General features: G+C 39.5%; 1 protein-coding gene and 1 long non-coding RNA gene across 2 annotated transcripts in view; one reads left to right on the forward strand and one right to left on the reverse strand.

Annotated features, from left to right (window-relative positions):
• Positions 1 to 14,227, forward strand: part of LOC134299847 (uncharacterized) — a 92,442-nt gene extending 78,215 nt beyond the window's left edge. The window contains exons 2-3 of the long non-coding RNA XR_010007083.1: positions 10,930 to 11,051; positions 14,079 to 14,227. This is a non-coding gene — a long non-coding RNA (uncharacterized LOC134299847). The remainder of the gene's footprint in view (positions 1 to 10,929; positions 11,052 to 14,078) is intronic.
• The window catches only part of itga8 (integrin subunit alpha 8), a 125,137-nt gene that overhangs the window by 45,637 nt on the left and 53,687 nt on the right, over positions 1 to 25,813 (reverse strand). Inside the window, exons 14-20 of the mRNA XM_008112473.3 lie at positions 23,877 to 23,922; positions 21,548 to 21,655; positions 13,373 to 13,428; positions 12,194 to 12,348; positions 11,318 to 11,455; positions 10,768 to 10,835; positions 8,558 to 8,705 (exon numbers count right to left, since the gene is read on the reverse strand). Coding sequence (XP_008110680.2) covers positions 8,558 to 8,705; positions 10,768 to 10,835; positions 11,318 to 11,455; positions 12,194 to 12,348; positions 13,373 to 13,428; positions 21,548 to 21,655; positions 23,877 to 23,922 — 719 coding nt within the window. The remainder of the gene's footprint in view (positions 1 to 8,557; positions 8,706 to 10,767; positions 10,836 to 11,317; positions 11,456 to 12,193; positions 12,349 to 13,372; positions 13,429 to 21,547; positions 21,656 to 23,876; positions 23,923 to 25,813) is intronic.

Raw genomic sequence — 25,813 nt, forward strand, 5'->3', positions numbered from 1 at the left:
GGTGTGTTGGAAACTAGGCAAGTGGGGTTTATATATCTGTGGAAGGTCCAAGGTGGGAGAAAGAACTCTAGTCTGCCTGTGGCAACTGTGAACAAAGGATTCCCTCAGACAGAAACAGCCAGACTTTGGAACTGCAAGGCTATTCAATGCTAATCAAGCTGGCCAATTGCAATATCCACACTTGCTTCAAGCAGAAAAGCTTTCTCCCACCGTGAACCTTCCACAGATATATAAACAGCAACCCAGTTAAATGCACTATAGTATTTATATTAACCTGTGGATAATCCAACCCAGGCTTTGGGGGGCATTTTTCCCACTAAAATGTTTAGACGTATACTTATGATATAAATTAATCCAGAATAGTATATTTCTTTTCTTCAGATGCCTGCACCAGATGCCTTACTGGTAGATGCCCCCTAACATTTACCTCTAATATCTGCTGATCCCACAGACATGCTAGAATATTCAGTAGTAAATCTATAGTAAATTCCTAGCATCGGTGTAGCCAATCAAGGCTGGGTAACTCTGGTAATTCAGGAACTCTGTCCTCTTGACTTTCAGTCTTGAGATCTATCTACTAGACATTCCTGGTGTTTGAATGGTATTCTTATTTCTTTTTTAAATAAGGAAAGTGTTGGGTTTTTTGTGTGTTATTTCTGGCCTCTTCTTCTTATCTGGGCCATTTGTATAAATACAATGAAACAGAGACAGCACAGGAAACTGCAAGACAGTAGGAAGTTAAATAACACAGATTAAAACAAAACACAAATATCCTTATTAGCCTTTCTTTCTTTGGCATTGTTAGTTAGAGAAATAAAAATCAAGCTAAAATATAAAAGCTTTGCTGGAAGAACCATTGTACATGTTTCAGGGATAGTATTTTTTTACGTACTAGCTGTGCCCAGCCACGCGTTGCTGTGGCATTTTCTGGTGGTGTTGGTGAGAAATTGTTGAGTTAGTGGTGGTATTGAATGTCTGTTGTATGGTAGTCTTTATGTTTAGTATGTACACTGAAGTGGATTATATGGCAGTGTGGAGTCAAGATAATCCAGTTCAAAGCAGATAATATAAGATTCTAAATGGGTTATATAGCTGTGTGGAAGGGCCTTGAGTCTATATTGCCATATAATCCAGTTAAAATCTGATAATCTGTGAATTATCAGATTTAAGTGAGGCCTAACTGTGCCTGTCCCCTGGGCTGAGTAGGTTGCTAGGAGACGAAGTGGGCGGAGCTTAGCCTTCAAACTGGCAGCAATTGGATAAAAACTATTATTCCTCTCCCTGTAATTAGGACTTTATTTTTCTTTTCTTTTTGTTGTATCAACCTAGAGCTGTGAATGATGGGTTGTGTTGTTAAATTTCTAGGTTGGGGGGCCTGTAGTTTTGTTGTTTTGTCCGCTGCCCTGATGCCATCACTCTTTTATATATATAGATAATGATATCCATCCAGTGTCTCCTAACTATTATGTGGCAATTAGGAAAAGCTTGTGATGGTTAGCAAATCTTACTAGAGACCTAGAGCAATTATATAAAATCCCCTTAAAGCTTTCTACCAGGTATCAAATTTTAAAAAATTACCAATAACAGTTGCCTTAAAACACTAGTCAATCATCCTGGATGAGGCCTTTGTTGTTCCAAGCATTGCATTACATGTGTGTAAGCTTAAGAATAATCACCTTGCTCTGAAATCCATGTCATTTAAAAACTTATTGCCGACGTCTCTAGTAAGATTTGCTATCAATGATAAGCTTTTCCTAGTTGTCTCACAATAGTTAGAAGACACTGGATGGAAATATATCACAAATGGGGTGTAGTGTTTGGATGTATTGCTGCAGAGACTAACCAACAGGACCCATGTTGCATACAGGCTCCTTCTATACTGCCATACAAATTCCAGATTTTCTACTTTGAACTGGATTATGTGGCAGTGTAGACTCATATAATCAAGTTCAAAGCAGATGATGCGGATTATCTGATTAGATAATCTGGATTATATGGCAGTGTTGAAAGGATCACAAAGCCCCTTCCACACAGCTAAATAAAATCCTGCATTTTCTGCTTTGAACTGGAATATATGGCAGTGTGGGCTCGAATAACTCAGTTCAACGCAGATATTGTGGGATTTTCTGCCTTGATATTCTGGGTTATGTGGCAGTGCAGAAGGTCCCTCAGTCTGTAAGTTGCTACAAGATCTCTTTGGGTATTGATATCCTGGATTAACATGGATTTAATATTACTTTAAACTGGTAATATTTATTTTAAAAACCCATTTCTGAGTAAGAAATCATTGCCATCTTAAATATGTTGCTTTTCAAACTATATTCCAAAATTTAGATCAAATATAGAGGGAGATCCTTTATGTGGCTGTGTTATGAATTGAGACAATAGAGATCTTGGATGGCATGCTTTGTGAATTTTGGTAACATATTGTTGTGACTGCGCCTTCGGGGATTATGGTTGATGGGGATGGAATTCGAAGAGGAAGAAAAAACCCTCGTGATGAGGGTTCACTGGAGGAGTTGCGCAGGAAGCGACTTAGAGAGCTATATGGGGGATCTTCTGAGGAAGATTCAGATGGGGAGATGGATGCTGAGGAACAGGTGGTGGCTGGGGAAGCGGGCACTGAATGGGCACAGCCACCGGAGATGTCTGGGGATTTGGGGTCTATGGATACTTCTGAACCTGGGGTTTCTGCAGGAGCTGATCCCAATTGGGATGCTTGGAGAAGGGAGGATGGTTCTTTAAGTGTTCATGGGGCTAAGTGTGGGCAGGAATATTGGGACTCCGACGAATTGCTAGGTACTCCAGATCCACGAGCTCTAGCTGTGTGGAGCTCAGACTCTGAGTAGATTTGGGACACCTGGTGTTTGGGTGTGAGTGTTTGGTTACCCAGGAGGAAGGGGAATAAAATGGGAATGTTTGGCCACTGCACTTTGCGTGTGGCAAGGTGTTGCTGAGGCGCCATTGGGATCTCTGTGTTTCCATGAAGACTGGACTTGGACTATGATTTGAATCTGCTGTTATCACCTAGCTTGGCTCTCGCTGTGTCTTATCGTGGACCTGTTTTGGATGACTGCACCCTCTTCAGACCTTGGATCGGAATTTGACCTTGCTACTGCCTTCGCCCTGTGATTGATGACTACTATCGGCTTTTGACTCCTGGCTTGCTCTTTGGACACCGCTGTTATCTCCTGACCTGACCTTGGAATCCCGGACGACGTCTTTTCACCATCCTTTTGGAGCCTTCGGCTTTATCCACATTGTGGAAGCAGTCTACTGCATTCTTAGTTTGTTTGTTTGTTTCCTGACCAATTTGGTGTTTTCTTTTGGGAACTGTTCCTTTGAAAACTACAGAGCCGGCTGGCAGGGCTTGGACTCAGAAAGTGCAGTTTGCACTAAGTTTGTTTAGCTTTGTTTTTACCTGCTTGTGTTGCTGAATTATATTTTTGTTTGAACTGCTCTTGAAGCACTGATAGTGAAGTGTTTCAAGGTTTTTTCTGTGTTAACATTACTTTTTGGCTTATCTGCTGAATAAACTCTATTTTTGTTCGCTAATTGGCGTCTGACTCTTGACACATATACAAATGATTTTAAAGTCTTGAGTTTTCAATTTACAAGGAAATCAGTTGTCTCATTTTTAACTAATTCCTTATGTATAAAGTTTGGTATGATAATAATGATATAATCACTGAATTCTGAGGTAATGTCTTTGACCAAGAGGATGTATTTGTTTCATCCTTCAGTTGTCTTTGGCCTTCTGCAACAACGTCTACAGTGTTAAGTACTAGACCAACTTCTCCTTTGTCCGTGGATTTTATGAAAGTATCTGTTTGTGTCTGAAGATTTATTCTACTTTGAAAAGGCAGGTGTTGGGTCTGTGATTGTTAATGATTCTGCTAACTGATTAGGGGGTGGGGGTGTCTAATAAGACAGTAATGTAGTGGTTTCAGTATTGGAACTATAACTCAGGAGACCAGGGTTTGAACACCTACCCAACTAATAGAAACCCACCAGGAGACTTTGGGTAAGTCTCTCAGACTGGTTCTACACTGCCCTGTATCCCAGGATCTGATCCCAGATTATCTGATTTGAACTGGATTATGTGAATCTATCTGGGATAAACAGATAACCTGGAATCAGATTCCGGCACATAGAGCACTGCATATCCAGCCTCAAAAAACAAAAAAGACTTGAAGGCACACAACAACAAAAAGTGTTACTAATTGGTGTTCATGTCTATGGCAGATGAAACTGTCATAGAATATCTTTACCATAGATATCCATATGATCTCTAATTATGGATATTTTGAACCTATCTGCATCTCTTTCCAAATGTTTCTTAAATGTATTAATAATATTAATTATCCTAGCTCTCCTCCAATGATTTCAAGGCAGCATGTGTTATTCTACTCCTTCTCACTTTATGCTTCCAACAACTCAGGCCCCATCTACACTGCCATATAAAATCCAGGTTATCTGCTTTGAACTGGATTATATATATTAGTCTACACTGACATATAATCCAGTTCAAAGCAGAAAATCTGGATTTTATATATCTGTGTAAACGGGGTGTTAGTGAAATATGGTGAGCTGAGAGTGAAGTCCTCAAGGTTGCCCAATTAGATCCATGATGTGGTAAAAACCCAGAGTTCCCAAATCCTAGTCCTAAATTTAACCACTAAAGGTTTTGTTAAACTGGTCCTAATATTCTGCTATGGAACCTTGGAGGTCTGAGACAGGAGCCTGAAAACTTCTCACTTAAAATCCTATTCCCATTAAAGGACCTTGAAATACATTTAATTCAAGAAGTGACAAGACTGTAGAAATGAGCAGTTGTATTGGGAAATTAAGACCTGTATCTCTGTAAAAGAAAATTGACACACATTCTGCTAGCAAATCTACTCACCCTGTATGCAAATCCACTACCACCTGGGTATGGTTAGCGACTTTAGTTTTTTACTAGACCCAAGGAACAATTTTCCACCTTTATTTCTTTTATGGCAACACATGGCTTATTTTACGGTTTTGAACAGTAGCAAAACCTGACCAATTAACAGCAGAACAACCTGGTTTGTGTTTCAAGGTGAAACAACTGGAATGTAGATGAATATGGACAACCCAGGAGGACTCCTGGATTAGTAAAGCTGAGACTTTAAAAGTAGCAGAGCAGCTTTCATGACAGTGATTAATCACCAACCGCATTGCATTTCCCCAAAGGTCTGGATATTAATGAACCAAAACCTAGCTGTTGACATTCTAGCACAGCATGATACATAGGACTGTGCCATTAAAATCAAGGACACTTGCTTGAGTATTGGATGTCTTTAGAACCTAGCAATCCATATCTCTTTGTTCCTTTCCCTTGCGTCCAATTCTCCCCATAGTAGGGCTCTGTTTAAACATACCTTTCTGACTTGTAGCTAAACCACAAAGTTTACCAAACTATAAAGCTCAGAATCCCTAGCTTTCATATTTCCATTGTTTGAAGTTGGTACAACTCAAGCACTTTGTGATTTATGTTCCTAACCAAAATCAGATTGAGGAAAAGACAAATGGTTCCACTGTAGCTTCTCTATCATGCCTGTTTCTTCTTCTCTTTTAAATCCAGTCCCAATCCAGAATGTACCTTAAAATCCATAGAGACACACTCACACATTTCACATAACAGAGTGCAATAGGAGAGACAACAGTTAAAAGATCTAAAGGACCAAGCTTGATACCAATCAATTGCTCAAGGGTCACTTCATACTTGTACCTTGAAAGCTACAGAATTTGGAAAAACTTTTTTTCCAACTCCGATTCCATTATCTCCCCAAAAATACACTGTAAGAAAAGACAGAGTAGCACAAAACAAAACAAAATATTCCTGTCCATCATCATAGGGAGGAGGGAATAAGCTTGTTTTCTGCTACCCTGGAGACTAGGATGCAGAACAATGGCTTTAAACTACAAGAAAGGAGATTCCACCTGAATATTAGGAAGAACTTCCTCAATGTTAGGAGAGCTGTTCAGCAGTAGAACTCTCTGCCACAGAATGTGGGGGAGGCTCCTTTGGAGGCTTTTAAGCAGAGGCTAGATGGCCATCTGTCGGTGCTTTGAATGCGATTTTTCTGCTTCTTGGCAGGGGGTTGGACTGGATGGCCCACAAGGTCTCTTCCAACTCATTCTATGATTCTATCATCTACAGTAAGACTCTCCAACTTGCCATCCTCCACACATGTTGTACTAAAACTATTAGCATTGAGAACATATTAGCATTGAGAAGGTTAGGCTTTCACAGTACAATAATAAAATCTTAATGCTCTTAAATTCACAATTAGTAGTAGTAGTAGTAGTAGTAATAATAATAATAATAATAATAATAATAATAATAATAATAATACTTTATTTATACCCCACCACCATCTCCCAGAGGGACTCAGGGAGGCTTACGAAGCACTCAAAGGTGCAAACACACAAAATACAAAAATTACAGAAACAATAACATAAAACAGTAACAGCCAACATAAATATCTCACTTCACAAAACCCCCTGGTTAAAATCAGGAAAAATACAGCAATAGCTGAAGGTATAAAACAACAATAATCCATCTCAGTCATGTAAAAGTGCTTAGTGAATCTATGGGTCCTCACTAATATTCATTAAAAAGGTAAAGGTTTCCCCTGACGTTAAGTCCAGTCGTGATCGACTCTGGGGGTTGGTGCTCATCTCCATTTCTAAGCCGAAGAGCCGGCGTTGTCCATAGACACCTCCAGGTCATGTGGCCGGCATGACTGCATGAAGCGCCATTACCTTCCCGCCGGAAGGTACCTATTGATCTACCCACATTTTACATGTTTTCGAACTGCTAGGTTGGCAGGAGCTGGGGCTAACAGCGGGCGCTCATTCCGCTCCCGGGATTTGAATCTGGCACCTTTCAGTCCGCAAGTTCAGCAGCTCAGCACTTTAACACACTGTGCCACCAGGGGTCCCTTATATTCATTAAAGGAATCTAAATATGGCTGAAAGCTTATAAAAAAACCCCATGTCTTCAATTATGTACTGAAGGCTTGAAGAGTGGGGGCTTGCCTGATCTCCCTCAGGAGGACACATTAAAGATGGGGGGCCACCACCGAGTAGGTTCTCTCTCTCTCTCATCCCCACCTATAGCACTTGAGACGAAGGTGGGATCGAGAGTAGGGCCTCCCTGGTAGATCTTAGTGCCCATGCTGGTTTATAAAAAGAGATGACACAAGTGAGAAAACACAGTACCAAAATAAATCCAATAACTAGTAAGATTATATTTAAAATATCTACAAAACAAGGTGCAGCTCTGTTTATTTTTTTAAAAAACATAATGTTCAAGAATGGCAACCGTTTTCTTGACAGTTGTTACAAAGATGTTTTTTTCCTTTTTCTTCCATCTTTGACTTGTTTTTATATGATAAAACCAACTCACAGAAGAGGAGCAGGAAGTTATTTTCAGCACAACAAAAATATTTGCTTTGAGAACGGAAATTAACTTGGCACACCTTGTTCCCCCGTTTTTTGAGGGTGTCATGCTTTGAACCTTCCAAAATAAAGTTCATGCTGGATCAGCTTGCAGGCTTTGTAGTCAGATGAGTTGATATATTCTTCTTGCCCAGTAGTGAACACATGAACTGTCTGAATATCTAGGAGATAGAATTTCCTCTTGGCTTTTCCAGAAGAAACTCCCCCTCATCCCTACAAAACCTTTCAAGTAAAATGAGTTCTGTCCTGCTCACATGAAGCTCCACATGACCCCACTGAATAGCATTACTATACAAGTTTGCTAAATCCTCCTATCCCAGAAACAAGTCTTTGGATGAGGAAAAAAAATGTGTTGGTGAAAAGGTGTTATTTCAACATTTGAACCATCTACTCAGTATTTAGTGATAATGATTGTGCATGAAAGCTTTTACACAAACCTTCCCAAATACATTTTAAAATCATTTTAGCCTGTTTTAATTCATTTAAAACAATCTTTTAAACAGGTTAACTATTTAATATGTTTTAAGCCTTTTAAACATGAGCCCCCGATGGAGCAGTGGGCGAATCCGGGGAGGGGAGTGAGCTCTCGCTGTTAGCCCCAGCTTCTGCCAACCTAGCAGTTTGAAAACATGAAAATGTGAGTAGATCAATAGGTACTGCTCTGGCAGGAAGGTAACAGCACTCCATGAAGTCATGCCAACCACATGACCTTGGAGGTGTCTACGGACAATGCCGGCTCTTCGGCTTAGAAATGGAGATGAGCACCAACCCCCAGATTTGGACACAACTAGACTTAATGTCAAGGGGAAACCTTTACCTTTACCTTAAGCCTTTTAAAATCATTTGTATTGTTTAGTTTTAAATCTGACAGATTGTTTTTACTGTATGTTGCCCTGAATCTCTAGCTAGAGCGAGGGTGGGGAATGGATGGATGAATGAATATATAGATTTTGTTCAAATAAACGCAAGGAATACAATTGTTTGTCAGTGACCATGTTCACTGGTGAATTTTGGGAGAATGTTATACGAAGAAAATGATGACCTAATAAATTTTGCTACAAAATACCTTGTTGTTGCGTTCAACACCTGTGTAATCTGCTTCAGGAGGTATCTTTATATGCAGCTCTGCTTCATAGGCTCCTTCACCTTCATTTCTTGAATTGACAATTAGGGTGACATAGTTTTCTTCCCCAATTATGATCTGATCTCTGTCTCTGTAAAAAAAGAAAACATATTTTGTCATGCATCACTGTGGTGTTATCAAACTTGTGGGGTGTAGTGTATTTGTTGGAAAAATTAACGAATAGTTTGATTATAGATGTGATGCATAAAAACTATTTTTATTTATGTGTAATAGATATCTCTGAGAAAGAATAGCCTATTGGGAGAAAATTGAGACTGTATGGCTTTGAAGGGATGGTAAAATGGCTGGTGTGCTTGATCAGGGAAAAGATTACTCAGGACAGTTGGTTTTGGTTAGGATTACGAGGAGATAAAGTGTTATTAGAGTCAATCAAAATTTAGCTGTCTTAAGATCACGATCTTTAACAGTATGTTGTACTTCTTTTTCATAAATTACTTTTGTACAGGGTTAGTCCAAAATCTAAAACTGGCCACATGGGTAGCTAAGATACTAACATGGTTGCTTTCCAATGATTCAATGTACACAAACCTTGTTTCATGCACAAAGCTATTAGAAATATTGTATACATTTATCCTCCAGCTAGCTATGTGTATAAAATTTACACAAGGCATAAATGCATCTCCTGTTTTAGACTTGGGTATCATCTCCAAGATGTCTCATAATGTACATTATGCACATATATACAAAGACTGGTATCCCAAAATCTGAAATGCAACATGCTTCTGGGTCCCAAGTATTTTAGAACAAGCCGTATGAGGAGCGGCTTAAAGAGCTGGGCATGTTTAGCTTGCAAAAGAGAAGGCTGAGATGAGAAATGATGGCCATGTATAAATATTTGAGGGGAAGTCATAGGGAGGAGGGAGCAAGCTTGTTTTCTGCTGCCTTGGAGACTAGGACATGGAACAATGGTTTCAAACCATCTGAACATTAGGAAGAACTTCCTAATTGTGGGATATGTTCAGTGGAATTCTCTGCCCTGAAATGTGGAGGAGGCTCCTTCTTTGGAGGCTTTGAAAAAGAGGCTGGATGGCCATCTGTCAGGAGTGCTTTGAATGCTATTTTCCTGCTTCTTGGGAGGGGTTGGACTGGATGGCCCACGAGGCCTCTTCCAACTCTATGATTCTATGATGCCATGTTACAATATCACACAATGTCTTTAGTGGCAATAATGTTTCAAGGTCGATGTTGCCCAGAGGTGGCATGATAGGAACAGTCTCACATGGGAACCAGAAGAACATCTAAACTTTCTCACATATGGTGCTTTAGCAGTGGAGACAGGTAGAGACCCTAACATCTGGTGACAATAGTGGGATAAAACTGGAATGGAGGAGGAAGGACTACTGTATTTATACAGCCCTACATCCTTGAAAGTAGGATTGGGAAAAACATAAATAAACAAAAGCTACAGGCAAATGGTTTCTGTGAAATGCTGAGACAGGTGAATAGACAAATTCAATCAAACTATCCAACCTTGAGAAAAGGGTGCAGAGACTGATTTGATATTGCAGTTTATCTGTGTCCTTCAAAGGAGTTACTGAGAAGTAAGACATATGATACAAGTAGTTTGGAAAAGTTACTTTATGGATTACGACTACCAGAATCCCCTACATTGGCTGGGGGATTCTGAAAACTGTGGCTGAAAACAGTACTTTTTCTGAAATTTAGGTATGAAATGTCCAGTAAATTTCTAATATTACTCTACTGTACCATATTATTTTATTTACAACCCACTTTCTCCCAAGCTGGGATTCAAAGTGGCTTGGGTTTTGTTTGAGATGGATGGAAACAATTTGCATATACTTCTGTGCAAATGTAGTGATGGTTTTTAAAACTATTCCTTCCTTTCCCCTGAAATAAGCAAAGTTCAAATAACTAGCGAAACACAGAGGTGATTTTGTTGTGTGTGTTTTAAAAAAACACGGCAGACCTTTGAAGCTACCCACTTGAGGACCGTAAAAAGTGAACCAGAGACATTAAAGCCAATCTCAGCGTGAGGCTGTTAAGATCTCTTTCCTATCACAGGGGCAGCCCTGGTGGGTTTTCTCTACTCTTTTCCCCACCTTCCGGCATCTCTTTAATGAACACCTTTATCCCATTAAGAGCAATACACAAGTTTATTTGTTCAGACTTACGGCACAGCAGAAAGTTTCAAGTCAGGAATGCACACGTTGTCCTCTCCACAATCCACAAGAATGTAAGCCTGCATTGTCCAAAACATGCATCACTTGTGTTAGGGTTCTCATGGAAAGGAATTTCAGACATTTCCTTTCCTTTCTTTTTTGTTTGTTTGATAGCCATCAAAAACATCGGGGAGAAAAGACCTGAACCTTCCAAACCCCAATGGCAACAGAGAGGGCCCGTGGCGGCTGCTTATATACATGAATATGTATCCATGTCATGATCTTCTTATTAAAGGGTGTGTATATATTTCCATCATTGCTAGGCAAGGAATATGATTTACATGCTGTTGGACTTAGCTGGAACTAAGAGAAGGAGAATTTTCAGAAAATGCAGTCTGGGAGAGTTCTTACAAAATTCAGATAGATCTGGTTCAATTAACTCACCATCATGAACACATTAAACTATTGTTGTGTATATTGAGGAAATGCTGAAGCCACTAAATAAAGATATTGAACAAAATATACCACACACCATGATAGCAATGTCACACTAGGGCCATACCTGCTTGCCAACAATGTTTTCTTGGTAATAGTTCAGTATTGGGTTCACAGTTAAGCCGTCTGAAAAAGTAGATTCGTCCAAGCTGTAATTCAAGGTAACGTTGATTGGAGATAATTTATCTCGAAACTCAGTTTCATCCTGGGACAGGTGAATTAAAACAAAATGCATACTAAGCCTCAACAACAACTCAACTCACATCCTTATTCTATTATCATCTCCTCAGTAGGAAATAACATTATTATCACCAAACGACCCTGAACTACATCCAATTTCATCTAATTTGGGAAGCTAAACAGGATTGGTACGGCCAAGTCTATTTTGCATCCCATATTAAGAGGAAAAGATACATAAAGTACATACATACATATTTATAAATATACTCTGCAGATAAAATCTTTCAGATCCGTTCTAACTTGGAGGCCATAGTGGATACAATCCCAGTGGATGTAACTTTGCGTATTCTGGTTAGGTTCCAGCATTGTCTTACAAAGCAAATACAGACCAATTCTTACAATTGCAAAATATGATATGTGTGAGGTAACTCAACCCCAAGGTTGTGTGTGTGTGTGTGTGTTTAACATATGGGAGAAATGGCTTCAATAGGCATGGCAGTTTGCTATTTAAGGAGAGAAAGTAATACAAGTGATGGCTGCCTATGATCTTTTTATTAATACTATTCAGAGGCACTTGTAGGAAATTTCTATGGATAAATTCCAAAATACAACCTTCTTACATTTTCTGATGACGAGGAACACTAACAAAACCCACTTATCTTTTTATTTGTTTTACTGCCTGTCCTTTTTCATCACTCACATATTTTGAAACGACTGTCCTGGAAATGATCACTTCCTTGATCCGGGAAAGAACAACACTTACTCTGAGATAAACCACAAAGTCCTTACAAGTGAGCCAGTTCTGCCGCTCTATCATGAGGAGGAAGGCATGCTGTGACTGATGGTAATCCAGGAAAAGGGTCCGCTTAACAGCTCCTTTGACTTTTAAAGAATCCAACTGCAGCTCAGCTTTCAGAGCTAAAGGATACAAGCAAGCCGAACATCATAAAGACGCATTATCCTTCAAATTCTCCTCCAGTTTTACACTATAAAGAGCAGTACAAGTAACACAGTAAATCTTTTGCTGCTCTTTCACCACAAATCCAAAACCATAATCCCGTATCAACATACAAGTAAAATTGATTTAAACTAATTTAAACATTTGAATCAATTAAAATGTTTTCCTTCGCAATAAAATGAAGCCAACATCAGTGCCAACAGGGTTCCCCCAATGACATGATTGGAACAGTATACAAAAAAGGACATGCCTCTACAACAGACATGGGAAAACTTTGGTCCTCCAGGTGTTTTGGACTTCAACTCCCACAAGGAGTTGAAATCCAAAACTCCTGGAGGGCTGAAGTTTGCCCATGCCTGCTCTGCAATCTTTTCATTCAGTTGAATGGTCCCTTCCTTGCTGTTGTTTCAATGGTAGGCAAATCCAAAAGACTTTTAGAGTTGAAAGACTTCAAGGAAAAGCTTCAGAGAGAGCGCTATATTGTTTTTATTGACTTGTTTTAACTATGCTTTATGGTTTCTGTGTGCCTGGTTAAATTATTTTACTATTGTGGGCAGTTGAATTCTATTTTTATTTTAACACTTGTGTGTTTTCAACTTGTTTTACTTTGTAAGCCACTTTGAGTTCCAATTTTTGAAGGAAGATGGGGTAAATATAAAGATGATGACAACAACAACACAAACAACACTAATGGGACTTACCCCCTCCCCAAGTGTACGAAGTATAGAGATTGTTTTCAAAATAACACTTTCACAGACTACATTTTTGTCCAGAATGTGACAAAGAGGAAGAGAGTAAAAATTCTTTCTCCAAAATTTTGCCCATGGGGGGATTTAGGATGTTCCTTAATTTTGCACCATTTCAATTAATGTCACCTCCTCTTTTGTCTTAAGACACCCAAAGACTGACTTGAAAACAACATGAAGTATTCCAACAGAATTCAATGAGTCTCTAGACCAGCCATGTAAATATACAAAGACTTACCTATTTTATCTGAAACACCTGGAGCTTCAAAAGCCACACATACGTTTACAGTAAAACTACAGAGGAAAAGAGAGGCAATAATTCACTTGTTGAAAGTTTTTTAAAATGAAATCCTATCAAAAATCTGACACAGAAAGTGAATGATTGTTAAACCAATAAGAAACCCACGGGTCTGAGGAGATCCTCATTTATTTCCACATATATCTGAGGAATCTGTTAAAATATTTTATTACTGTACTATCTATTACTTGTAGATATGTTGACTTCATGTAAAGGTTGAGAGGAGGTTTGGGAGACAAAATTAGCTAATCTCCCAGTGGGTTTTCATGTGTGGGTGGGGACTCGATTCTGATCTCTGAGTCCTGCTCCAATACTATTTTTAAATTGTGTAGAAAGGGAGGTTTTGGAGTCAGGGAACAACTGTCTTCAGAGCTCCCAATTCACACAGACACAACTAAAGGCACTTATTTCAACGTGAGATGAGAGCTGTCGGATTCCCCCCATGTTAGATCATGTAGTGACATTAGTGTGGGCGTTCCTGTAGGTGGTCTCGAAATAAGCCTCAGTGCTCCTTTTCTTGACATTAAACCTCTTGCATTAAACTTTTAAGGTATTTTAAAAAATAATAATTTATTCTCCAGGAATTGTACAATTTCAGTACATTGCCACCTCACTGAAGCTATATCTTCCTTCTTTTTTGATCTAGATTTTGAAACAACCCCAAGATTTCCCCGCGTGATAGCTCAGAATGCGGAGAATCATTGTAGAAATGGACAAAAGTACATTGCATGTGATGGAGATGAATATATTGTCAGTTTTCCTTATAAATTGACTGAAATAAAATAAAACGCTGTGGTAAAGAAGATGATGCCCCCTGCTTTCCACTCCTCATGGATGAAGTCCTTAGAGAGGATAAGAAACACCAGACTCAGTAGGAAATAAGCAGGGATGTTGGCAAGAACCAAAGCCCAAGCGGGAGAACCAGCTCTCTCTACTGAGGGTTTATTGAAATCATATACAGTTCTAAACTGTTATTTAGTTCCCTTGCCACAGAAAATACTGGGAGCTCACCTGTTTGTTTTCTCTATTGATAGTCAATTGTTTTTCCCACATAAAAACAGTTCTCACCTAGGTTTATTCTCCCAAGATCTCTTTGGTGTAGCTCAGGGTGAGAGATAATGATTGTCTCAAATGTAAACATTATTATTATTATTATTATTATTATTATTATTATTATTATTACTATTATTATTATTATTATTATTATTATATTTCTATCCCGTTTTTCTCCCATGGGTGACATGAAGCAGTCAATGGTGAATATTACCAGTAGGCTCGGTCCAATCTGTTTACAACTCATAGCTGAGTGGCAACCTGAACCTAGAGTTTTCTAGTCCCAGTATGATCCTCTAACCACTACATCAAGGTGGCCCTCCAAACACCACTGAATTACAACTCCTAGCATTCTTTATGATTGACTCTGTTGGCTAGGTCTGTTAGGAACGACACTCCCACAACATCTGGAGGGCTACAAGCTTCCCATCTCAGCACCACATCGTCGTGTTTCACAGTAACAACTCAATTTCCAAATTTACTGCATGTGCTTATTGATCTTGCAGCTTATTAACTTCCTTTTCTTCTCAGAAGAGACCCATTTACCTTCTGCAAAGCTACCGTAAATGACATGATGCATATATGAGCCTATCTTCTGAGACTAATCACCTTGAGAAGGTAATTTAAGCTAAATATTTCATTTCATCTGACATGCCAAGTTAGTCTATAAACTAATATACAGCACCCAAAAATCATAAACTGAAAAGCATTTGAGCTGCCATACACTTCCCTCACATTATGAAAATATCAATTTTTAATCAGGTGACACTCAAAAAAGGCTTTTGCACATAACCACAGAGGAGTGGTTAAATCGTTGCTACAAAGCCCATCCTGTTAGAAAAATACAATTTCCTGCTAATCAGTGCTGCTTGGAAAACCATCATTGGTGATTTTCTCCTGATGACAGGGTAATTTATGAGCTTCAAGCTGAATACTAAAAACACAAAACACAACCCAATTTATCAAAACTAAACAAGCCTAGGGCTGTAATAAAAAGTTCTACAGACTAATATGTGAAAAGTCTTCCCATTGGTTCAAGAATTTAGGTTTAGTCAAGATTTTCACCATTCTAATTATTATGACTGCTTGACAGAAATGACTGACTGAATGAAGAAGATGACAGAATATATTGAAAATAGTTCCCTGGGTTTTATCTGATCCATTTTACTGGAGATTGAGAAAGTTACTTTTTTGGGCTACAAGTCTCAGAGGCTGTGTACATCTGTGTACATTGTAAAAAGGAGCAATACCAACTACTCTTAATAGAATTGAACATCAGCTTCCTCTGACAGTCCCAGTGAAAATGAGCCACATCTGGGACTCATCTACTGTGCATGACCTTACTCAACATCTTTCTTCAGGGCAAATGATTTGCCATGTACCACAGAGCAGGGCTTTCCTGGGGACTCCAAGGGTTATTATGAAGGTTTATTTCAGGCCTTCCAAGAATTCACTATTTCCAACCCACATTTTTCCCCAGTGAGAAGCCAGGTGAACATGGCTTAAATTTATGAGGCCATACGAAATAGGAAATAAATAAGTATGTGCAAAATGTTGGCGTAACAGGCCATGTGATTTAGCTTGACCTAGATGACTTAAGCTGATCAAAACCCAAAACGTCGTGTTGCAGGAATATAAAATAGGCTGAAGTTACTGCCTTATGCAGGTTTATACCTAGAGATTTCGCTGCTTGAGCCAGAACACAAAATGGCGCCCTCTTATTTATCTATACCTCACCTTTCTGCCAAAAACATTTATACCAACCCTTCAGCCACAAAGGTTTCCAAAGTTGGTTACTTATTGCTGATTGGACAGTTCCCTATCCTCAAGCTTACAATCTAAAGATTTTTTATTCCATGTAATTTGTGGGAAGCCTGTTATTTCAGAGGCAGTTATGCATCTTGCCTCCACAGGAATCAAGTAGCGACAGAGAATGCTGAAATACATAGTCCTTGTATGATATAATCAGGTCCTTTGTGCTTTACATATTGGGAATCCCATCCATCTATATAGAGTGTCCGCAGAATAAAGACTCGGCAACCTGTAGACCTGGCTTCTCTCAATGGGTGCAAGGGATTTCTGGGCAAACACGTATCTGCTTTTTACAGTATTCCCAAATATGAGATGTGGTATCCCATCAAGAGATTACTGTTGGGAAATGCAGTGGTAACTCCAAGACAAGGCACAAGTCTTTTCTACTAGGAGAAATGCCCTTCTGCTGAAAGAACCTTCTCTTGCTGGCTGGTCAAAAGATGTTCTAGAAGCATTGTTCTCCTGACTTTAATGTTTATTCAAAGTTTGATACATACCAAGGAGAAAAACAATCCTTAATAAAAATGTACCAGCAGTAGAGAGGTAGGATTAGACATCAGTTTCTTCTATCGATAGACATGTCCTTCTATTATAAATATGTGGACAGGGCAATCTGGTGGCAAAACTATTTGACCAGTGAGGATCTGCCTGCAGAAGAGTTCCTCCCAAAAAGTAGAGCAAGAACTGATGGACAAGCTGTCATGCCAGATCCAGAGCTCTCTCATTTGAGGAACATAGACACAGTGTTGTTGTATGTTTTCCAGGCTGTATTGCCATGTTCCAGAAACATTCTCTCCTAGAATACTTCTGGAACATGGCCATACAGCCCAGAAAAACATACAACAACCCTGTGATCCCGGCCATGAAAGCCTTCGACAACACATAGACACAGTGTTGGCACAACGTCAGTTCAAGATGGAGGTAATTCTATTTAATTTCTAACATTGTTGGAAATTAGCTTCCAAGAACAGTCTGGTGCCTTTAGGGTCCTCAAGCAGGGAAGTTACTTCATTGTTATATTATTTTGAGCCCACCCCTTTTCCTTTCTTAGGGCTGCAAGTAACAGGCCATGTTTTTGGAAGCTGGCTTAAAAGTCAACACAACTAAGGGCTGAATTGGGTGGGTTTATGACTATGAAGACAAATTTATAACTGTTGAAAAATATACAAATTGAATAACCAGACCCATTTATAACTGTCAATCTGAGAAACAATCTATTCAGGCATTTTAGAACAATTGGCGGATGGAAAGAGAAGCAGATAAGGAACAATGAGGAAGCGGGGGAACCCCTCATCCTGCATCCGCCTGCCTTTATCTATAATAATAAGCTTAAATGTATAGTCTGAATACTGCCCGTGTCGAAAGCTTCACGACCACCACAAAATGTAACTGCGAAACCATTTGCACAACATGGCATTACAGACACAGATTGTAAACTAATAAATCACTTTTCTCAATATAAGATAATTGAATAGACAATACTAAAATAATTTCCTAAGTGAACTGCAATTTTCCCAATGAATTTTCACATGTAAAAATCTATGACAAGATAATTGCACAAAACAGTTACTCCTACGACCAGCCAGAACACCATACAGAAAACATATAACACCGGTTTGATGAGAATTGTAGGTAAAGGTAAAGGTTTCCCCTGACGTTAAGTCCAGTCGTGTCCGACTTTGGGGGTTGGTGCTCATCTCCATTTCTAAGCCGAAGAGCCGGCGTTGTCTGTAGACACCTTCAAGGTCATGTGGCTGGCATGACTGCATGGAACGCCATTACCTTCCCGCCGGAGCGGTACCTATTGATCTACTCACATTGGCATGTTTTCGAACTGCTAGGTTGGCAGAAGCTGGAGCTAACAGCGGGCGCTCACTCCGCTCCCCGGGTTTGAACCTGGGACCTTTCGGTCTGCAAGTTCAGCAGCTCAGCGCTTTAACACACTGAGCCACCGGAGGCTAATTGTACTAACCACCAAAATCATTTCAGTTTGAATTCAAGTTGTTGGTACAGACATTCAAAGCCCTAAATGGCTTTGGAGGATAGTAGTATAAGCACTTTTCCTCAAGACATCTGGCTGAAGTTTGAGGTCTACTAGAGGAGCTTTCCTATGTTTCTCATCCATCAGGGCAACACACTGTGGGAGGATGAAGAAACTGGTTTTCTTTGCCATGGTATCCAATTAAATACTCTTTCCTTAGAGGCCTGAGTGCCACTAATACTTCTGTCACTTTAGTATCAAGCAAAAAGATGGCTACTCACTTAAAGCTTAGGGCATGACTGACTCAGTTTAGATTTGCATATGACTCGTTTAAAATTATTAAAGTTTTAAAACTGTTCAAAATTATTTCATTATACGCTATACTGTGATACTCCATTTTAGGATGAAGTATAAATATTTAAATACAGTAGGGCAATGTATTATGAAAGTTTGTGTTACGGGATCTCAGCTTTTGACCACTTTTGCTACTTAGGGATGTTTTTATGGTCATGGAAAGCTTAGGAAAGTTCCTTTTTTGGACTACAACTTCTAGATTTTGACAACCAGCAATGTTCAAAAAAGGAACTTTTCCAAACTCTGGGATGTTGTTTTCCTGTGTAAATCAACATGGTTGAAGTTAGTTAATCCTAGATGTTTCATTTGATTTCTATGGGAATGAAACTTGACTTTCCACTTTGCCCCACATTATAACACATCCTTGGTTTTAAACAAAATCTGTACAGCGTTTCTGTCTGCATGAAAAGAAAACGTATAGATTTTAATAGCAACATCACACGTGGTAAAAACAATATTTTACTTCTTCCAGATAGTGCCCTGTAGTCCAAATCTCCCCAAATCTTTACTGCTTAAGATGATCTCCTTTCATTCATTTTGTTTAGAAATGTCAATCAACAGGCATTTTGCACAAGTTGCGCAGCTGGCTAAAAGATACAGAAATCTATCCCATGGGGCAGAGGAAATATTTGTCTGTTGGAGTTTCCCTAATAATTGTTTGCATATGGACAACACGAGGTTATAACAACTACACAGAGAGAAAAAAATTACAGAATGGGAAACTAACAGCTGCTCGTCAATCACTTTGAGAGACTGGATTAAATTTTCTATAGCAGGAGTAAAATCTTTAGGGAAGCATATTTTATAACATAATGGTCAGAACCACAACCATCTATCAGCAGTGTCACCTACATTACATATACGGTTATATATTTGTCTGTGAGAAAATTCTTTTCTCATATAATTGTGTTTCCAGAAAGACAGCAGAAAAGTAGGAAGTAATTTTAGAGTGGCTTTGGACACTCCCTGCAGGAGAATAAAGTGGTAAAGTCCCAAAGAGGTCAAATGGGATATAAGACATCAAATGGCAGGCAAGAAATGTCATTTTGAATTTTCCCCAATTACATAAATTCATTGCAATTTTTTTAAAAAAGAAACTCATCAGGTGAATAGTTCTAGCCTATAGTTGAAGACTAACAGTTGTGTCCTTGTGCACTTAAACCTGCATGGAGTTTACTAATACCAAGTAAGTGTTGACCTCAGTAACTGATTAAATGGGGCTATTACAGTTGGAATTGGCAACTGGATTTCACTCAAGATTGATTTTTCTTTTATTTCATGCTGTGGAGCATTCAAAACTCTATTCCACCACAATGGTTTGGAATAGGTCATTCCATTCCTTCACCTAATGATTCTTCAATCACCTCATTTGCATTTAATTCTGCAAAATGTGTACACCGGGCAACAGGATAGCAGCATGACAGAGCCATTTCTCGATTCTCGCCAGGACTCCGGCAAACCCCAATGGCATGATGATCTATTTCATGTCTTGTACAACAAGGGTGGGCAGATCTCAAGGCCAGTTTAGCTTATACTAGAACCCTTGAGATGTGCTGACTGGAATCTGATACAAAAAACAATTGCTCAGAATTGAGTCAAGTATCTGAAGTGAACAGAGTCCAGTCCTTTCAAACAAAGTGTATGCTTAGATATCCCTTTAGATACATTCTTGATAATAGCATGCCAACCTTCCTCAGGCGTAACTCAAGTCCTTAGAACTCTTCCACTTTTGAAGGGAGCATACACATAATTTTACACTTTAAAAATATCTTCTCTTTACTTTGTCTTTTCGACTCTGGGTCCTTCTAGACAGGCCCTATATCCCAGGTTCTGATCTCAGGTTTTCTGCTTTCAACTGGATTATATGAGTCTGCACTGTCAGATAATCTGGGATAAATAGAAAACCTAGGATCAGATTCTGGGATATAGGGCCTGTCTGGAAGGACCCCCTGCTTCCTCTAGTGAAGTAAATGGAGATGCTTTGCCAATGTATGTATATGAACCAATGCTGAATTGCCTGTAAGAAATCTTAACTCACAGTGTTTCAGCTTGAAATTTTAAGCTTTTTCTTTTCTCTTCTTTTTTGGATGTTCTTATCTTGTGATAATACTGTAGACTAAATTCAATTGTTCTGTTTGACAGCAGACACAATGACTCAATGGGAACTTGGTAAACTGACATTTATGTGAATTCCATTCATCCTACTCTAGTTGTATTTAAGCCCTTTCATCAATAAAATCAATATATAGTTGTTAAACAAAACAATTTTGGGGAAAAGAGGATGCCTATTACACAACCAGGCTTGAGAAAATTTCATCTGAATTATGCATTAAATGTAAGCAATCCACATGTTGAACTCTACTAATAGTCCCCAGGATTCACCATTGTGCTTTTTTTCATGGTCATTACATTGATGGGAGAGAGTTCAAGAGAGAAGCTTTTTGCTATGTTCCTGTGGCCTGACACAGATGGAGAACATCTCCCACTGAGATCTACTCCAAAGGTCTGAATGTCACTGGTCTACATCTGGTTATGAGAATATGGCCAAATGCTTCTCTGCTCCCTTTTGACAGCAATGGAAATGCCATGGAAAGGGTGCTATCCTAGCACAACAGTGACTCCTGATGGGGCAATTGGGATGCTCCAGAGGGTGGAAGAGAATGGCAACTCTGCAAGAAGCAAAAAAGGACATACCCAGGGAAAACGTGAACTTACAACTTTGTATTGCACTAACCAGAAGTCAGGCAGAGTATGTGCTCGAGCTTACGAAAAATTATATGTATGCTCCTTTCAAGAGTGTAAGAGTTCCAAGGCAGTGGATTACACATGAAGAAAGTTAGTATGTTCACTGCTTGACTTTGTAAGTCTGTTGATCAGGATGATTTATTTGAAAATGATCTACACCACCAACTTACCAAGAAACTAGAGCTGCAGAACCAGGAAGCTGACAGGTTTTATTTTCCGGATTTATAATCTCTGGTGAGAGCAAGACTCGAGCATCTACTGTCACAACCGGTCTTGCTCTGCAGGGGAGATAAACAAAGACTCAGTACATAGAACAGGAAATGGCCATGAAGAAGAGAGGAATAAAGTATATTTAGTTTCTGTGAACGTTGATGGCATGTGGGAATACAGAAAGCATGAGTCACATTTCCTGTATCAGTGCACACCATAAACATTCGGACTCCTGTGGGGAGGCACATGAGAAGTATTCATATCAGGAGGAGCACATGTATCTTTCCACAGGGACAATGTGGATGTTGGATGTTTATTATTTATTCATGCTTATACTGTTAATACATATGGTTATGATCTAGTTCTAGTCTGTCTCTGCTAATAGGGATTAGCTAATTTGATTGAAATATATAGAGACATGTACTTATGAGAACAAGGTTATCATTCTTCACATAGTGATAAATACAACACATACCAACAAAGTGTTGTCGACGGCTTTCATGGCCGGGATCACAGTGTTGTATGTCTTTCGGGTTGTGTGGCCATGTTCCAGAAGTATTCTCTCCTGACGTTTCGCCCACATCTATGGCAGGCATCCTCAGAGGTTGTGAGTTTATCCATACCTCACAACCTCTGAGGATGCCTGCCATAGATGTGGGAGAAACGTCAGGAGAGAATACTTCTGGAACATACCAACAAATGTCAATGCCAAAATTTTAAAGTGCCACATCGTGCAATTCTAGTGTGTTACAATATGAAACCATTATGGGGCAATCCTGCACAAGTTGCATTGGTTTTATAAATGCATGCATATTACTATGGATTACTTCAAATTATATACATCAGAAGAATATTTATGATAAAGTTTAAAAGGCAAGTTTGAAAAAAAAAGTCTCCAATTGCTTTCCCAAACAAAAGGTTCTTACATTGTCTTTCAAAAGACTGAAGCATTAGGCTGACGTGAGGTTTTTCTTTGGGAAATAATCCACAAGAAAGGAGTTGCCATTGTTCAGAACTACAACCTATAATATATTGTTGAAGAAAACCAAACTCGTAACTTATGAAAATATACTTGCAACCCATCTTGAGGTCTTTGATATAGGATGGAATATAAATGTTTATTATTAATAACTAGCTTGGGGACCCGGCAGTGCCCAGGTCATTTGAGAAAGGCACTGTTTGTCTTTGAATGTTAGTTATTCTCAGTTTGGAGTGAGTGAACTACAATTCCCAGAATCGTGGGTCAGTCCTCCCCAAACCTGCCAGTATTCAAAGTTGGCCATTTAGGTTCTGTGTACTAAGTGTGGTCCAGATCTGTCGTTGGCTGGGTTCAGTGCTCTTTGGATGCGGGTGGACTACAACTCCTAGATTCAAGGCCCATTCCCACAAACCCCTGCAGTATGTTCAGTTGGTCATGAGGCTTCTCTGTGCAAGGTTTGGTCCCAGTCCATTGTTGGTGGGGATCACTGTTTCTCTGGATGCAGGTGAACTATAACTCCCTTTTCCCCAAACTTGCCCAATATGTTCTGTTGGTTGTGGGGGCTCTGTGTGCCAAGTTTGGTCCTGGTCCATCATCGGTGGGGTTCGGAATGCTCATTCATTGCAGGTGAATTATAAATCCCAGTACCTACTACTCCCAAATGTCCAGGCCAATTCCCCTCAAAACCCACCAGTATTCAAATCTGGGCATATCGGGTATGCATAGCAAGTTTGGTCCAGACCCATCATTGTTTGGGTTCATAGCGTTCTGGGTATAGGTAAACTACAAATCCTCTAAATTCCCCAGTAGGAGACACAGTGCTCTGACTTGATGCAGGGTGAACTACAACTTCCACCATGTGGAGTCAATCCCCCAAACTCCTCCAGTAAGTTTAGTTGCTGCACAGTTCTGGTGTATTCGTTGTGTAGACAGATTTGAAAGCGAAGGGCAGTAGGCGGAGTTATGCAAATTCCACACCAATGGAGAACCCTGGCATGCCTGCCTGTGGTGGAGGAAAATGCAAAATCTAGGATGAAATGGTCCCCAGCATTCCTTGGGTGGTGGGCCATAGTGTTTGGGGAGGACATTGGCAGGGTTTGGGCTACATGTTCATGGTGCTCGCTGTAACCGCAATGTCAGTGGAAAAGAGTGACTTGGTGGCTCCTCAGCACTGGGAACTATAGCTTGTTTGTGGAGGCTGGAGGCTGTCTGTGTGAGTGGACACCCGTGCCACATACATATATACGGGTTTTCATTTATTATGGATATAGATAGATATAGATAAAGTGATAGGGAGTAACAGCAAATACCTGTAAACAATGACTTTTCCAGCTCCAAAAGCCCCCACAATTAAATCTGAAAAAGGAAACAAAGTAACAAATGCTCAAAACATAGATATAGCTATAAGAATTATGTTGATGATGAATGAAACTAATAAATGCATACATAGGTGATTGATGCCCATGAAACTTCATCAAATAATTCACTTTCATTAAATAGTTTACAGTTGAATCCTCTCTCTCCTTTCTATGTTTCATTTTGAATTTAGAAAAGAGAATAAACTGGGAAGGGTAAGGTATAATTAAATAAAATTGTGCATTGGGTGGACAATGTGGACAGCGAGACATATTTCTCCTTCCATTATAAATAAATATTATTTCTATAGGCTGGAGTTCCTGCTTTTAATGTAATCTCTCTCTCTCTTCTCTGGTTTCCTCGGATCCTCCTCTTTCTTATTCACATCCATCATGTTAATATTCACCTATTTTATCTTTCCTCTAGTCCCTTAAATTTCCTAATAAAATACATTTAAATTCAATTTCTTAGCCATTATATCATGAGATAAATGTTATTTGTAAGCACACAAATAGTTCCTTTCTACATGAACAAAATGTTCTGCTTTGAATATAGTTGGTGATTAGAAAAAATATTTGGGGGGCTTGTAAGAGGTGGGGATAAGTAAAGGTAAAGGTTTTCCCCTGACATTAAGTCTAGTTGTGTCCAACTCTGGGGCTGGGGCTCATTTCCACCTCTAAGCCGAAGAGCCGGTGTTGTCCGTAGACATCTCTAAGGTCATATGGCCAACAAGACTGCATGGTGCGTCGTTACAGGTGGGGATATTCTCACATATTTTCATGTGTTTTATGGGACAATACAGGGAGTGTTTTATGAGACAATACAGCAAAGAATTTCAAATCTCATGTAATTAAAAACAATTGGGAAACTTGTGTGGCTTTAGGTACCAGAAAAAGAGGGTCCTTTGACCACACGATGCCCAACTTTGGATGAGAACGTGAACTTGAGCAACTCATTTGAATGCAGGCACCATATATTGCGTTTACATTCCAATGCTATTCTGTTTCATTCTCTGTATGGTTTGGTTCAGTGCCATACAAATCAACTGAAAGTTTTTCTTCTTCCTTTCCTTAAATTTTTCTCATCAAGAGATTCTTTTAAAACATTCAGAATGCCCAAAACATTAATGAGGTTTATAAACATTCTGAACCATGCAAATAAAAATAATCAAAATCAAGTGTTTGAACTGTTCAGCAGTCCTATTATTCTAAACTAGCTTGGAGACCCGGCGATGCCCGGGTCATTTGAGAAAGGCATTGTTTGCCTGTGTTCCAAGTGTAGCCTATATCCAATGTCAGCTGGGTTCAGTGGGTGCGGGTGAGCTCCAACTCCCATATGCAAGTCCCATCGTCCAGTGTCCATCCCTCTCCAAACACAGCCAGTATGTAGAATAGGTCATGAGGGCTCCATGTACCATGTTTGGTCTTGATCAGTCATTTGTGTGGGTCGCAGTGCTCTCAGGAAGTGAGTGAAGGTATTGGAAGTCCCATCGTCCATGGTCCATCATCCTCCAAACTGCACCTGGGTGTAGAGTGAGTCATGGGTGTTCTCTGTTTGAAGTTTGGTCTTGATGAGACATTGATGGGGGTGACAGTGGTCTCAGGAAGTGAATGAATATACTGCAAGTCCCATCATCCAAGGTCCAAGCTCTTTCAAATCTCACCAAGATGTAGAGTGGGCCATGGTGGCTCTATGTGCCAGGTTTGGTCTTGATCAGTCATTGGTGGGGGTCACAGTAGTCTCAGGAAGTGACTGAAGATATTGTAAGTCCCCTCATCCACGGTCCCTCTTCCCCCAAACTGCACCAGGATGTAAAGTGGGCTACCCTGCACCTGCGTGTCAAGTTTGATACAGTTTTGTCATTCATGGGCATCACAGTGGTTTGTGGGAG

This window comes from Anolis carolinensis, chromosome 6, assembly GCF_035594765.1.
Source record: "Anolis carolinensis isolate JA03-04 chromosome 6, rAnoCar3.1.pri, whole genome shotgun sequence".
Taxonomy (NCBI): domain Eukaryota; kingdom Metazoa; phylum Chordata; class Lepidosauria; order Squamata; family Dactyloidae; genus Anolis; species Anolis carolinensis.